This window comes from Phoca vitulina, unplaced genomic scaffold (assembly GCF_004348235.1).
Source record: "Phoca vitulina isolate PV1807 unplaced genomic scaffold, GSC_HSeal_1.0 scaffold25, whole genome shotgun sequence".
Lineage (NCBI taxonomy): Eukaryota > Metazoa > Chordata > Mammalia > Carnivora > Phocidae > Phoca > Phoca vitulina.
Window position 1 is genome coordinate 16,856,850 of NW_022589728.1, and position 17,206 is coordinate 16,874,055.

At 36.8% G+C, this 17,206-nt stretch overlaps 1 protein-coding gene across 5 annotated transcripts in view; it reads right to left on the reverse strand.

Annotated features, from left to right (window-relative positions):
- Window positions 1–17,206, reverse strand: part of PDE7A (phosphodiesterase 7A) — a 121,900-nt gene that overhangs the window by 24,499 nt on the left and 80,195 nt on the right. For all 5 annotated transcript variants that reach the window (XR_004301430.1, XM_032421523.1, XM_032421522.1 and 2 more), the window contains exons 4-5: window positions 7,775–7,926; window positions 5,433–5,496 (exon numbers count right to left, since the gene is read on the reverse strand). Coding sequence is in view for 4 of the 5 variants with exons in the window: in XM_032421523.1 (XP_032277414.1) it covers window positions 5,433–5,496; window positions 7,775–7,926 (216 nt within the window). In the remaining variant the exon portion in view is untranslated. The remainder of the gene's footprint in view (window positions 1–5,432; window positions 5,497–7,774; window positions 7,927–17,206) is intronic.

The following is a 17,206-nucleotide window of genomic DNA, read 5'->3' on the forward strand; positions in this document are numbered from 1 at the left end:
AGTGATGTGAAATTCAGGGTAGTAGAAACCATCTAAACTGAACAGCAATAATGAAAAAAAAATTAAAAATGAGAAAGGTCTCAGGGACCTCTGGGACAACATCAAGCATACTAATATTCACATGATAGGAGCCCCAGAAGGAGAAAACAGAAAGGGAAGGGGCAGAAAACTTATTTGAAGAAATAATAGCTGAAAACTTCCCTAACTTGGGGAAGGAAACGGACATCTAGGTCCAGGAAGCAAAGAGAGTCCCAAACAAGATGAGCCCAAGGAAGTCGACACCAAGACAAATAATTAAAATGTCAAAAATTAAAGATGAAGAAAGAATCTTAAAAACAGCAAGAGTATAGCAACTAGTTATGAACAAAGGAAACCCCATTAAGACTACCAACTGATTTTTCAGCAGAAACTTTGCAGGCCAGAAGAGAGTGGCATGATATATTCAAAGTACTGAAAGGAAAAAACCTACAAGCAAGAATACTCTACCCAGCAAAGCCATCATTCAGAACTGAGGGAGAGATAAAGAGTTAAAGTTTTAACAAAAGTTAAAGAAGTTCATCACCACTAAACAGGCCTTATAAGAAATGTTAAAGGGGTTTCTTTGAGCAGAAATAAAAGGTCAAGAAATAGAGGAAAATTATGAAGGAAAAAAGTCTTACTAGTAAAAGCAAACATAGTGAAGGTAGTGGACCTGCCACTTATAAAGCTTATATTAAGGTTAAAAATCAAAAGTAGTAAAATCAACTGTATCTACAATATTTACTTAGGAAATATATACAATATGACACAAAATACAAAATGTTGTGGGGGGGGAGTAGAAATGTAGTCCTTTTAGAATGTGTTCAAACTTAAGTGACTGTCATCTTAAAATAGACTGCTATATACATAATGTGTAATATATGAACCTCATGGTAATGATGAACCAAAAACTTCTAAGAGATACACAGAATATAAAGAAAAAGGAATAAAAACACAACACTAATGAAAGTAATCAAATCAAAGGGAAGACAGCAACAGAAGAAAAACTGAGAACTATAAAACAACCAGAAAACAACAAAATGGCAATAAATACGTACCTATTAACAATTACTTCAAATGTGAATGGACCAAATGTTCCAATCAAATAACACAGGGTGACTGAATGGATAAACAAATCAAGACCCATCTATATATAGCCTACAAGAGGCTCATTTCAGACCTAAAGACATATACAGACTGGAAGTCGAGGGATGGAAAAAATATTCCATGAAAATAGAAATGAAAAAAAGCTTGGGTAGCAATACTTGTATCAGACAAAACAGACTTTAAAATAAAAACTGTAACAAGCGACAAGAAGGGAATTACATAATGATGAAGGGATCAATCCAACAAGAGGATAAAAAAACAGTAAATATCTATGCACCCAACATAGAAGCACCTATATATAAAGCAAATATAAACAGACATAAAGGGAGAAATTAACAGTAATACAATATTAGTAGGGGACTTTAATACCCCCCCACTTATTATCAGTAGCTAGGTCATCCAGACAGAAAATCAATAAGGAAACAGTGGTCTTAAATGACACTTTAGACCAGATGGACTTACCATATATATATACAGAACATTCCATCTAAAAACAGCAGAATTCACCTCTTCTGAGGTAAACATGGAACATTGTATTCCTCGGGATAGGTCACATGTCGGGCCACAAAATAAGTCTCCATAAATTTAAGAACACTGAAATCATATCAAGTATCTTTTCCAACCACAAGAGTATGAAACTAGATTACAAGAAAAAAAAAGAAACTGGAAAAAACACAAACATGTGGAGGCTAAACAACATGCTAATAAACAGCCAAGGAGTCAATGAAAAAAATCAAAGAGGAATTCAAACACACCTTGAATCAAATGAAAATGAAAATACAATGTTCCAAAATATAAGAGACACAGCAAAAGCAGTACTGAAAGGGAAGTTTATAGTGATAAAGCCTACCAAAAGCACTAAGACAAAATATCAAAGAAACAATCTAAGCTTACACTTAAAGGAATGAGAAAAAGAGGAAAAAACAAAGCCCCAAAACAAAGCCCAACAAAGTACAAGGAAGGACATAATAAAGATCAGAGTGGAAATAAATGAAATGGGACTTAAAAAGTAATAGAAAACATCCATAAACCTGAGAGCTGATTCTTTGAAATGATAAATAAAGTTGATAAACCTTTAGCCAGGCTCATCAAGAAAAAAAAAAAGAGAAAGGACTCTAGTAAATACTATCAAAAATGAAAGAGGAGAAGATCAATAGACACCACAGCAATACAGATTTTACAAGACTAATAAAACAAGCATATGCCAACAAACTGGACAAACTAGAAGAAATGGATAAATTCCTAGACACATGTAATCTTCTAAGACTGAATCACAAAGAAACAGAAAATCTGAACAGTCCAATTATTGACAATGAAATGAATCACCGTAATCAAAAAACCCCCAACTAACGAGTCCAGGACCAGATGGTTTCACGGGTGAATTCTACCAAACACTTAGAGAAGACGAAGTACCTATCCTTCTCAAACTATTTCAAAAAATTAAAGAGAAAGGAATGTTTCTGTATTCATTCTACAAGGCCAGCATCACCCTGACACCAAAACCAGACAGACACTACAAAAAAAGAAAACTACAGTCTAATATTCTTGATGAACATTTATGCAAAATACTCAACCAAATATTACCAAACCAAACTCAACAATATATTAAAAGGATCATACACTACGATCAAGTGGGTTTTATTCCAGAATGTAAGGATGGTTCAACATCTGTAAATGAATCAACATGATACATCACATTAACAAAATAAAGGATAAAAATCATATTATCACCTCAAGAGATGCAGGGAAACCATTAGACAAAATTCAACATCCACTTATGATAAAAACTCTCAACAAACCAAGTATAGAAGGAACATACCTCAATATAAAAAAGGCCAAATACGACAAACCCACAAGTAACATCACACTCAATGGTGAAAAGCTGAAAGCTTTCCCTCTAAGATCAGGAACAAAACAAGGATACCCACTCTTGACACTTCTATTCAACACTGTACTGGAAGCATGGACCACAACAATCAGACAAGAAAAAGAAATAAAGGCATCTAGATTAAGGCCATAACACAGGATGGCAACAAGGGTCCCTCACATGCCAGACAGATTTCAGGGGTGACAAACCATATCTTGCTATTTCACACATAACCTCTCATTCCTATAAAAGGAACGTACTCTAGCAGATGGCAAGTGCTTTCTTCCTTGCAGTGGGCAAGCTGGGGGCCATTTGTCTTGGTGGGAATCACTGAGTTTTGCCTCTTCCCACAATGTCCTCCGGTGAATTGCCCAGAGTAAGAAATAAAAGAAAGCACTGGGTCAATAAACAAGACAGGAAAACTATATACTTGGATACCATATACATATATCATCCAGAATTCATTTCAAGCTAAGCAGTTTAAAAAAGGAAAGCACTTCTAATTAAATTTTGAAAATTAAAAAAATTTTCTCTTCTGCCCATTTGCTTCTCAATAGTATCTCTTCATGGACAGAATTCCTGTAACTTTTTGGTGGCTGTATTTAACTGAATATGTGTATCACCATCTGTAAAAATCATAGGTGGGTAGCTAACTCCTAACAATCAACCTTAAGAAGAAACCATCTGGCCAACTCCACAAAAAGTAATGAGATGATTAAAGTGAAAGCAAAGTGTTAAATTAACTAATGTAGCTAATAGCTAGTCTGCCCATTCCACACAGTGTCAACCTCACTCTACTTTCATCACCAAGATCCCGGACTAGCAGGATACGTACTTTTTAGAAATAAAGTTTAGAGAAGAATCACTTATTTCGATGAGTGACAAGTGTCCCAATAGACTAATTATAGGCTATGAGCTATCACAGTTTACAAAAGGCTAAACTTTGAAGGTGCTAAGGGTGGCACTGTTTTATTTACATTTATTTTGACGTAACAACTGAAGTAATATTCACGTTAAGTTAGAAAAAAAGAAATTTCCCAGATCTTAGATGAGTCAAATGATACTTCACATTTTTTTTAAAAAGGGAAGGACAACTGTGTAAATGACACTAGAAAATTTTCTGTGTGGACATGCCAAAGTGGGGGCAGGGAGAGGAACAGAACAGTCACCAAAGGGCAAAGGAGAGGTGGAAGAGAAACAGAATAGGAAAAAAACAAAAACAAAAGGGCAGGGAAGCAGGAGAGAGGTAAGCTGATAAGACAGAGTTCATTGTCTTTACAATTTTGCCTAGAATCAGTCGAATTTATTTTCTGTCAACGGCACACAGACAAATGGAAGGTGATTACAAAGCTATCTGCACCTTACATGGGCCACACAGATTATGGGGAATCATACAGTAATTCCAAAAAGCTAGTTCCTCATTGAGTCTCAAGATGAATAAAGTTGTATCTGCTTGTCCATTTTCTGTATTTGGCTTCCTTATGAAATGAGCTTCATTCCAAAGTAAAATAAGAAAAAGAATGGTGATTTCCAAGTATACAGCAGTGAACTACCTAGCTGTTACTTCATTCTAAACACTCCGAAGTGACTTCCTCATTACTTCATTCTAAACACTCCGAAGTGACTTCCTCTCCACGTACTGCCCACTCTGCTTCACTTATTAAAGAGATATTTAGACAAGGACAAAGGCTAGTTGAACTACATGTACCATTTTTATGCCAAAAATTTTATCCTAAATAAAAATGATTCCCAGAGGGAATCCTTTTCCTGTTCCCGAAGAGAATAAGGAAACATGACCCCTACCCCTAAAACAAAACAAAACAAAACACAGGAGGGGGTAAACAGATTAGAATCACCTGGTGTTTTCAAACCACTCATATTCTATAGATTCTGATAAGACTCCTAAAGAAGCTACAAGCTCATCCCCATCCAACCATGGAGAAGCAGTGTCAGAGGGAACCACTGATTAGAATATGTCCTCTCTCTCAAGTGTTCAGAGAAAGAAAAACCTGAGAACCACAAAGTTGGAAGAAAGGATATCTCTCAAAATGTCATTAATCTACCACATATCTGTGGCTATCAAACCTGGAATACAGTATCAGAAGATGTCATTGTAAATAGCCACAATCCAAAAGAAACCAAAACAGAAAAATAAAGAACATAACGAGGTAACAATTTCACTTTGGGTTATTCATAATAGCAGCATTAGCTAGGGTGAGGATTATAACTTTTGATCACTGCTAAGAGTAATGAAAAAATAAAATTATGAGAGTGATTCTCTGGGCTTATAGATCAGTCACCAAAGAAGGGACAAAATGGTGTTCTGCCAGCAGAGGGCTCACAACCTAAAGAAATGAAAGCAACAACCCACCAGGGGCTGTACCATCAATGCAGAATCTAGAGTACACATTAATTTGAGTAAGTCAAATTCTTCACTTACCATTTGTTAGTCTATCAAATAGAAAGATATCAAAATTCCAATTTCCAACTTTTTCCAGCATACACTGAAATGAAAACCAAACATTCTTACTGTAATTTCATTTCAGTAACAGTCTGTCTTTTGTAGATAGCCCATAGAGAAGTTAGTAAAAATGAAAAGTGATCTAAGAAATGCTAAGTATCATTCTCTTTTTAATCGTGACCTTTCCAGCTGACTCCAAAAAAGTATCCAAAACGTAAGCTCCATTTGGAAAACCAAATATTATTTTGCTTTCCAATTAATGAATGTACAGGTAAGATTAATGTTTCTTTCAATTCACTGCTATACTCCCATGAACTTTTCAAGAATTCTAATATAATTTAATACCATGGAAGTGTGGTTCATACACTGCATGGTCTAGAAACTAGATTTTAAAAGTCTCGTAAAAATAAGTTATAATAGCTGAGTACTTACTATATTCCATACTGTTAAAAGTGCTAGTTCACTCTTACTATTCATATCAACACTATGAAGTAGGCATTGTTTTCAATCCTCATTTACAGATGGGGAAACAGGCTGAACGTAACTAACTTGAGCAGCTAAAAAGTAACAGAGCTGGGATCTAAAATCAGGTGGTCTGACTCTGGAAACGAGGCACTTGACAGCTATACTACACTATGCTTAAATTATTTGTTATTCATTTTCTTAAAAAACACTCCCAACTTGCAGGCATTTATTTATATTCTTTATATAATAAGTAATAGCATTTATTACATTTATTTTTAAGTTGATGTGTATTTCAGTTGAGCAAAAAATCCCACAACCCCAAAATGAAATTGATTGTATTTTTAAACCATATATTTGTAACCTGAAACTTTTGTGGAAAGTTCACTGTTGTATACATTTATCAATAAATTGACATAAATAATACTATTACTTATGATAGTACTCACAACTAATCATACACAGATCAATATTCTCATTTTTAAAAGCATAACATGTAAACTTTTTAAAATTTAAAGAAAGCATGAACACCTTCTATTAAGGTGTTCTTTCATCAAACCGGGAAGCAGTTTTTTTTCACTTTAATGTAATCGTAAAGAAGGTGCTTCGCCCTATGTACACACACTTAGAAAATCGGGCCTGTAAATATTAAGTCAAAAAATAATTTTAAAAATACTAGAAACATAAGATTATTTAAAACACTCATTTGGTCAAAAACAAGCTCATCTGAGCTCTACCTTCATTAAGACATTTCTTTTAAACTATATAAATAGAAAATAATGCTCACAATCACTGGGTTTAATTAGAAAACGTAAGGAATAGCACGGAAGACCACAGGGGAAGGGAGGGAAAACTGAATGGGAAGAAATCAGAGAGGGAAACAAATCATGAGAGACTCTGGACTCTGGGAACCAAACTGAGGGTTACAAGGGAGGGGGGTAGGGGATGGGGTAACCGGGCGATGGGTATTAAGGAGGGCACGTGTGGAGATGAGCACTGGGTGTTACATGCAACTAATGAATTGTTGAACACTACATCAAAAACTAATGATGTACTATATGCTGGATAATTGAACATGATAAGAAAAAAATAGTTTTCTTGATAAAAAAAATAAAATAGGAATAAGATAAAAAAAAGAAAAAAGAAAAGAAAACGTATAAATCCTCAAAATAACTCAGTGATGGAAGGGACTATGAAAAATCATTTGACTGAAAGTCATGAGGCCTAACGTCCTGTGCTGGGTGTACCTCTACCCAGGAGGTGACCTCAAACAAGTCTCTGATGCTCTTCAGGCCATTGATTCCTTACCTACAGAATGCAGAAATTAGACCAGAATAGCTATAATATTCTTCCCAGAGTTAAGAGTCTGTGTGATCTTAAGTTTAATGTTCTACTGATCTACTTGTTACTTAATGTTATAATAAATGAAAACATTTTCACTATTTTAGTTAACTTCAGAAATTTCCCTACTTATAAAATGAACATGTGCTCTAAAGGAAAAACCTGAAGAATGGGCTTAACTGATTTTTGCATACAAAGAAAGGTTCTTTTTTTTTTTTTTTAAAGATTTTATTTATTTATTTGACAGAGAGAGACATAGCGAGAGAGGGAACACAAGCAGGGGGAATGGGAGAGGGAGAAGCAGGCTTCCCGCGGAGCAGGGAGCCCCATGCAGGGCTCAATGCAGGGCTCGATCCCAGGACCCTGGGATCATGACCTGAGCTGAAGGCAGACGCTTAACTACTGAGCCACCCAGGCGCCCCACTAAGAAAGGTTCTAATAATTCAATACCACATGGGGGAAAAAGGCTTCATTAAACTTATCAAAGATTAATGTTTTCTTGAAAAAGCAATACACACCTTGGCTTGTCCATTATAATCATCATCTAAAATGTTTAGAGAATTTGAAACAGTAGTACCACGAAAAAAGCGTGAAGATCTAAGATACCGCTGGAAACTTAGTAACCTTCTGATATTCCTTGCAGACACAGAAACTTCAATTTCAGATTGAGCTGAAATAAAAGAAGTAAAAGGTGAGTATACCAAGTCAAAACTGTGCATACACTATCTTTGTATTACCCTTTCTAGTTATACACAAATAAAAAATAAATCATACCACATTTCTAGGAGAGAAGAAATACTTTATTTGTATTTTCAACTAAAGAACTAGGAACGAAGGGCTAAATGGTCAATTTTGACAGCAGTTAGAAAGCTAATGAAAAGTGTGGCTGGATTAATAATCAGGTTTTTTCTTTTTTTTTTTTTTTTTACTCTGAAGCATTATCACCTCTCATTCTAATGCTTGAATATGCTGTATAAACATTATGGAACAGAAAGACAAAACCTAGTTTCAAACTATTCTTCATAGTGAGGAGCCAGGTCCCAAGTTTAATACTAATGAGATATCATTTCAAATATTAAGATAATTTTACTTAGAGGAAAAGGAGATGGGCTGGAGAATTAACTAATTTCTATTCTATAAGAGTTCTACAGGATAGGGAGAAAAATCCTGTAAGATAGAAAAGCTCTAGAAAGGAGCAAGTCTAACACAACCATTTTTTTTTTCCTCTAGTTTTAGAACAAACCAAAATTTCCCTAAGTACCAGATGAAGTAATGGACTTGGGTTAAAAGCCATCTCCCAGGGAACACACGTAATCTTTAAACTCTAGAATCAAACTAAATTCAGTGAAATGCTCATAATATAAAACACATGAAAATGGAGACTAAGGATCAACAACTTTACACCTCTCATCTTAACTTCGAGTAGCTTAAAATCACCACGTAGAATGGCAGGTAATCAAACATATTCTCCCTCGTGTGTCCAGTCAGTAACTCCTCTATTGGCCTCTAGTACTTTGTCTTCCTATCTATAAAATAATGGCAAGAATATCTGCTGGATTAAATGAGATAATGTATACATGAGTTAAGTAAACGGTTGCAATGTAGATGATGATAAAATTGATGTTGAAGCCACTGCTTGGAAGTATGCTTCTAGGTAATTATCCTGAGTTCCCAGTCTATTCGTGTTGCTCTAAATAAAAGTATCCGCTGGTTCCTCATCATCTTAAAATGAACTCCATCTCCTTAGTCTGGAAGAAAAGGCTTCATGCTCCAGGTTCTAGCTCTCTCCAGAGTTGACTCAGGTGTCACCTTTCCTGGGAGGCAAACCTGGACACCTGCACACACACTCCCCATGTTGGAGAAAGGGGAGGTACCTCCCCTCCTGGGTTCTCAAAGCTCCCTGTGCACACCTCCAGCAGACTACTTCTGATACTGGATTGTAACTGCTTATTTACCTGTCTCCTTTAATAAATGATGACCTCCAATGTAGGCAAGAACTACCTTTTTTCCCATCTCTTTATTCCAAAGCCTAATAACAGCATCAGGTAGATAGGTGAAAAATATACTGAATAAATGCATCCTATTTTTTAAATACCTGATGAGTTTTCAGATTCCCATATACTCACATAAGCCAGAAATAAAATAATGTACACGGTTATGTACAATTTTCCTAATGTACTCATTTTTCATTCCAGTGAATCTAAAATAGGAAGTATCTAGAACAACTGTGGAGTCAAATTTCTGATCTTTATCAATGTAACTTACATGAAAAGGACTGGAACCAAAATGGTAAAACTATTAATATCAAGTGATAATGTCTGAACTAGAATTAGCAAGTTTGAGGAAATGAGGGTAGACTAAGTTCTGTGAAAACAATGTTCCCAAGTGCTTTGCAAAAAGTTCCTCATTTAGTCCTTAACAATCTCAAAAGATAAATATTATCCTTCACTTTATACATGAAAACACTGAATCTACAAGAGATTAAGTAACGCGCCCAAGGTCACACAGCCAATATAGGATGCAAGGGGATTTTAAAACACAGAACTGTTTGCTTATAAAGCCTATGTCCACACTATGACTCCTACGTTTTTGTTAAAATCTTTACAGTATTATTTATTAATTGTAAAAAATTTGTGTATAAAATTATTCAAAATTGTCTTTACTTAGATGAAAGCATGCAGGAAAAAAAAACACGGGGGGGGGAAGCTAATGTACAAGAATTTATGCCTAATATGATCCTTCTAGTGCTATTCTTAGAAAAGAGTGAATCTGGAAGGGACAGAGCTGAATGGTACGAATATATGGGGAGCAGATGAGATCTAATGAATATGATACTAGCACTACCATCTCTGTTTTCATGAGGCACCCTACAGTTTTACAAAAGTGCATTCACGTAGGCTATCCCATTCAGTAATCAGAATAATATGAAGATGACAAGATTATCACCCCCATTTTACAAATATAGCCTTAGAAACTGAAGTGGAAATGCAACACAATCTGTGAGAGCCAAAGCATTTAGAAAATTCTAGAAAATGCTGCAGAATACATGTATTCTATCCATTATGGAAAAGTAACCTAAAGAGTTCCAGGTCATGAGCATGACTTCCTGAGCATTCCCTTCAATGTATCTGAAATCCCACACAAAAGGCAACAGTTGTGTCGTCGGCGAGTGCAGCACATCACAGGGCGCACGTGTGCTCGCATGTGTGCACTGACAGCAGCGGCATCGCTGCTTGCAAATTCTACAGCCAAACTCATGCACCCCAGGGATAAAGGTGAGAATCTCTTTGGGAGGACAGCTGCACAAGGACCAGAAAATAAATGAGCCTCATTTGAGGGGAAAACCCCAATAACTCAGTGCACTGTGCTAAGTCCTCCTAAACATAGCAGGATTCACACTGTCAATGGTTAAGACATCTGGCAGTCTGGAGGCCAGAGCCCTATCACAAGATCACAGCTGTACCCGCCTGCTTTACTCCCATTTTCTGGGTAATTTCTGACGAGACACAACCTCCTGGTATCTCATTTTCCTTAACTGAAACAAAACAAAACAAAACAAAGCAAAAACTAAACATAATTCATGTCTTCCTGTTTCGCAGAGTCCTGAAATTGGTACACATTATCCAGAGTTCTGGTTTGACCATATAAAGTTGAGAACGAATATTAGACACTGACTCAAGGGGAAATGCTCTCTCACAGGAGCCTAGCACCATCCAGTAAGACTAATCCCATAAATAACCTACACAAAGCATCAGAAACAGAGCTTCATTTAACGACAGAACCAGCCTTAACAAGTACTGATTATTTCACAGACAACCTAAGAAAGGGGAGAACCTATCCAGATGAAACAGCAAATCATCCAGAGAAAAGTGTTTTCTTCACCTAGAAGGCCTGGGGAAGATTACTTAAGAAGATTACATTGTGGAAGACTGAAAATCCCATAAGACCCTACAGAGACCGCAGCTAAAACTACCCCAAAGCTTTGCCTAAGACTCCATGTACAGCCAGAATTTGGGGGAGGGGGGAAGAGAACATTTGATTTTTCTATTAGGCTAGTTACTGAATATGTCATGTGTTCACATGTCTGAAAAATGAAAAGGAAGCAAGATGGGAAGAAGAGAACCAGGGAAAGAAAGCGAGGAGGAGGGGAGGAGGAGGGACGGAGGGAGGGAAGGCTAAAGGTAGAAAAGAACACAGTGAAAAACCTAACCCTACCTAGTCATCCATCCAACTACTCTAAGCCCTCCCCCAAAATGATAATCTTTTTCTTAAAGTTTCCTGTGTATCCTTCCTGAGTTTGGTCAAATATATGAAATCATTATATACTATTTTTCTACTTCTTTTACATAAATGGTAGCATATTCCATTGTATGTTCTGCACCCTTGCTTTTTAATTTTTCTTGGAGCTCCTTCCCTACCAGTACACGGAGACCTTCCTCATTCTTTCATGAGGTTGTAAAGTATTACATAATATGGATGAACCATAATCTATTGAACCAGTCCTTTACTGAAGAGCATTGCTACAATTTTAAAATTTGCAAAAATACCTTCATTTTGTGAAATATGCTTATATTTCCACTTCTTGATTTGTCAGTTTAGGATATCGTCCTTTAATATTTTATCACACATGAGGAAACCACTCTGTATCCTACTTTCTCTCCCTTTTTGTTTCCCAATGTTTGTTAGCAGAGTACAAACTTTTTCTTTCATTCCAATCCTCACTTTTATCTTTTGTTTGTTTAGGTTCATCCTTTAGCAGTTTCTTCAGGGCTCATGAAAACTACGTAGCTCACAACTTCTTTCAGTAGTCTTTGTATTTGACAGACAGCTTGATTAAACATAAAATCTTGGCTCTCATATTCCTTCTTTGAGTGAAGGTAGGAAAATGAACACACTGATTCATTACTTTCTGGCATTGAGATTTGCAAAGTCTGAGGCAAACCCTTTATTTCCCCCCCTTATAAGTGACGTGGTTTTTTGGCATGGCCATCCACACAATCTCTCTTGATCTTAAAGTCCAATGACTTTGTGAGGATATACCCCCCTGTTAATCATTCTGGGTCCTTTTCCCCAGATATAAGGGGTGCTCCTTCAATATTTAAATTTAACTCTTCTGTTACTTCTGAAGAGTTTTCTTGAATTGTATCTCTAAATATTTGTGTTCCACTCTTTTAGCTTTATTATTCAGAGACTAAGCTGTTAGGTCGAAATGGCTTTACCTGTCATCTATATTTCATTTTCTCTCCAATTCTTTTTGTTTTGTTTTGTTTGCTTTCTCATTTTTCCATCCAAGTACTAACCACACCCAACCCTGCCTAGCTTCTGCGATCAGACGAGACTGATCCTGTCTGCAGGGTGGGCTGGCTGCAGACTGCTGTTCTCATTTCTCCCCACTGTGTCTGTTAACCTTGGTTAGTGCATGTTCTACACCTTGTGCTCCTACCAACTGCCTTCATTTCTGTGATCTACTTAAACATTTGCTTTTTTTTTTTTTTTTAAGTTTTTATTTATTTATTTGAGAGACAGAGATAGCAAGAGAGAGCATGAGCGGGGAAGTGAGGGAGAAGCAGGCTCCCCGCTGAGCAGGGAGCCCAACGCTGGGACTTGATGCCAGGACCCTGGGATCATGACTCGAGCTGAAGGCAGAGGCTTAACCTACTGAGCCACCCAGGCGCCCCTGAACATCTGCTTCTATTTCTTGATTCTGAATATACAGGTTTCAACTACTTTCGTTGTCTTGCCTTATTTATTACCTAGTCCCTGAGTTCTTCAATTTGTGCTTCACAGTGAAGCTACTGCTTCATTTACGTTTTTAAGTGAGTAGCAGAAAATTCGGTCACAATTTTCATCAGCTTAAAGGTAGCATTTTTCTGTGAGCTGCTCTTTAATCATTGCTAAGTTCTGCTGCTCTCTTCTACCGCTCTGCATAATTCAAGGACCCGATGGGCCTGTTTCTTTTTTACAAGAATCATCACTGAATGGGCTAAATTTTTGTGGACTAACCCTCTACACCATTTTTTTTTTTTTTTAAGATTTTAAGTAATCTCTACACCCAACATGGGGCTCAAACTCATAATCCCGAGATCAAGAGTCCCCTGCTCTTCCAACTGAGCCAGCCAGGCACCCCTACACCACACTCCTAATATGGATAGAAGTAAAGTCTTAAGAGAGGGTAGAGGAGCCCTCTTAGCTTCCTTACCCAAAAGGCTCTCTCCTTTTCTGCCAAAGAGACAGTCTGCTTCTTACAAATGGATCTCTGCTATTTCTGTAGCTGGGCCCAGGGGGAGTGCACCTACCCCTACTCAACCCAGATCACAGACCAGATGAGGCAAGTAAAATATTTAACCTTATACTTCTGGGCAAGCCCCTAAAAAAAAGTTTTAAGACTTCTTTTCTGGCCTAACATCTGGTCTATTCTGGAGAATGTTCCGTGTGCATTTGAGAAGAACATGTATTCTGCTGTTGTGTGGAGTGTTCTGTGTACGTCTGATAGGTCTGACTGGATTACAGTGCTGTTCAGGTCCTCTAATTCCTTACTGATCTTCTGTCTCATTGTTCTACTCATTACTGAAAATGTGAATTAAAGTCTCCATTACCGTAAAATTGTCTGTTTCTCCCTTCAATTCTGTCAATTTGTGTTTCATATATTTTGGGGTTCTGTTTAAATGTATATATGTTTATAATTTATAATTTATGAATTTATAATTTATATCTTTTTACATATTTATCATTGTACAACGTCCTTTATCTCTTGTAATCTTTTTTTTTTTTTTCCAAGTCTACTTTGTGTGACAATAATACAGCCACCCAGCTCTCTTTTGGTTACTATTTACATGGAGTATCACTCCCATATTTTTACTTTCAACCTCTTTGTTTCTTTATACCTAAAGTTCGTCCCTTCTACACAGCATATAGATGGACTCTGTGGGTTTTTTTAGTTCAGGTCTGCCAATCTCTGCTTTTAAGTAGAAGAATTTAATCTATTTACATTTAAGGTGACTACTGATAAAGAAGGATTTACTTCTGCCATTTTGCTATTATTTTGGGTATATATTGTATGTTTTTTGTTCCTTAATTCATCAATTATTGCCTCTTTTTTTTTCATTTAGCTAATTTTTTTGTAGTGTAATTTTGACTCCCTCTTCTTTCCTTCTCTGTATATTTTTTAGTTCTTTTGGGCATTACAATTAACGTCTTCAACTTATAACAACCTAGTTTGCACAGTACCAACTTATTGTACAAACACTCCACTCCTATACTCTCCAACTCTTCCCTTTTATCTTGTTATTGTCAGAGTGCATCTTTACTCATTGTGTATACACACACACAGATTTATAAAAGAGTAACAAACCAGAAGTACAACAATACTGCTTTAATATTTACCTATATAGTTACCCTTGCCAGTGTTCTTTATTTCTTATGGTTTCAGGTTATTCTCTAATGTCCTTTCATTTCATCCTGAAGGACTGCCTCTAGCATTTCTCATAGCACAGGTCTATTGTAAATGAACTCTCTCAATTTTTTTTTTTTTTTTTTAAAGATTTTATTGAGAGAGAGAACAAGCGTATGGGAGAGGCAGAGCGAGACAGAGAAGCAGGATCCCTGCTGAGCAGGGAGCCCGATGCGGGGCTTGATCCCAGGATCCTGGGATCATGACCTGAGCCGAAGGCAGACGCTTAACGACTGAGCCACCCAGGTGCCCCCTCTCTCAACTTTTGTCTGGAAATGTATTTATCTCTTCTTCATTCATGAAGGACAGTTTTGCCAGCTATAGAATTCCTGGTGGATAGTCCCCTCTCCTTCAGGATTCTAAGTATGTCATCTTACCCCCTTCTGTCTTCCAAGGTTTCTATAATGAGAAATCAGTTGTTAATTTTATTGAGGATCCCCTGTTATGACAAATTGCTTCTCTTTTGCTGCTTTCAAAATTCTGTCTTTGGGTTTCAACAATTTGACTATATTACGTCTCAATGTGGATCTCTGAGTTTATCCTGCACTGAGCTTAGATGTGTATTTCATGTCTTCATCAGATTTACAAAGTTTTCTACCTTTATTTCTCAAATACTTTTTCTGCTCCTTTCTTCTTCCTGTTACTGGGACTCCTATGATTCATATCTTGGTACATACAATGATCTCCCACCATTTTATTGGGCTCTGTTCATTTTTCTTCATTCTTTTTTTTTTCCCCTGCTTCTCAGTTTGAATCATTTCAATGGTCTTATCTTCAAGTTCACTGATCCTTCTGCCTATTCAAATCTATTGTTGAATCCCTCTAGTGAATTTTTTCATTTCAGTTATTATACTTTTCAGCCCCAGAATTTGTTTGGTTCCTTTTTATAATTTCTATCTATTGAGATTCTGGTTTTGTTCATACAATGTTTTCCTGATTGCCTTTAGTTCTTTGTCCATGGCTTGCTTTAAGCATTTAAGACACCTGATTTAACATTTCTGACTAGTAATTCTAATGTCTGGGCTTCCTCAGGGATGGCTTCTGTGAAATTCTCTTGTTGCTGTATGTATGGGCCATACTTTCTGGTTTCTTTGTATGTTTTATAGTTTTGTTTTTTTTCTTTTTTGAGAAGTGGACATTCTGACTATTAAACTGGGGTAACTGGAAATCTAATGTCTCACTCCCCCAGTACTGCTTACTTTTGCTTGTTGTAGGCTGAAGCCATCTGTTTTGACTTCCACACTATTTTCACCTTTGCATATCTATCTGCCTTTGTGTGTTCCTTGTTGTGTGTGGTCACTGAAGTTCCTGATCCATTATCTGCAGTCAGCCAACACAGTGACCCGACACAGATTTCCTTAAATGTGTGGCTCCAAAAGGGGGAGTGGAGGGGAGGAACAGATTCTTTAAATCTTCCAGTAGACACTGCTGGTTGAAATCTCTGCAGTTGTAAGGCTGAAACGAAGGCAAATGTCTGCGCCTACCACTCAGGGATCTGACAGACTGACTTAAACATGAAACTCCAAAGTTTTGGAGAACGAAGTCCCCAGTGCCTACCCTGGCTTCAGCAAGCCCCTCCAGGAACATAGGCCACTGTCCCCACAGCTAAGGGGGCTGAAGAATGGGGAATGATCACTGGTTTATGTATGAATGGCCAAATAGCAGCTTCTGCCTTCATCAAGTACTCCCAAGGTTGTTATAAGTGTCCAATCAGGATCCAGAAACCTGAAATAGTAGACTCTGGTCTTTTTCTCTAGTTTAGTGGTTGTTTTGGTAGAGAGATAAACCCCTCGATCTTCCTACCCTGTCATTTTGAGTGACATCTGACCCTTTCTTCTAAAAGATGTGTTTTTCTTGGTCCTTTCTGGGAGTAGCTACCCTAAGACATCTGTTCTGCTCAACCAAAGCTTGAAAATGGGGAGAATTTGCATGGGAGGACTTATCTGTATAGAAACAACCAATGTTTAACAGTCTGGCACTCCAGATATTTTTCTATGAATCATTTTCTATATGCAAGTGTATATATAGTTTTTCTTTTCTCCAAGACAATTCATGGTAATTTTTTTTACTTACAAATTCATGAACATCTTTCCAAGTCAATAACACAAGTACCAACATTTTTACTAGCTATGTATTATTCTAAAATATGAAATTATCATAATTACTTAATCTTTTTGATTTAGGCTGTTTCTAACTTTTACTTTTCTTACAATTCTGTAATAAACATTCTTATAACTAAATCTTCACACACATCCTAGTTGGAAAAAACCCTCAGAAGTAAACAAGCACATAGGAGCACATTTCAATGGCTTCTAAAACACACTGCCAAACTGGAGAGTAAGTTTTCTAAAAGAAAATTAGAGAGGCTTCCAGAACTGTCCTAGGATAGCTTCCAAAATATGATCTAAGAAAAGGGATCAGTGACTATAAATCAAGGATGAAACATGCTGATGTCATTTTAAGATGGAAATTTTCAGTTTCGTCAGGTTTGCTCCCCTCC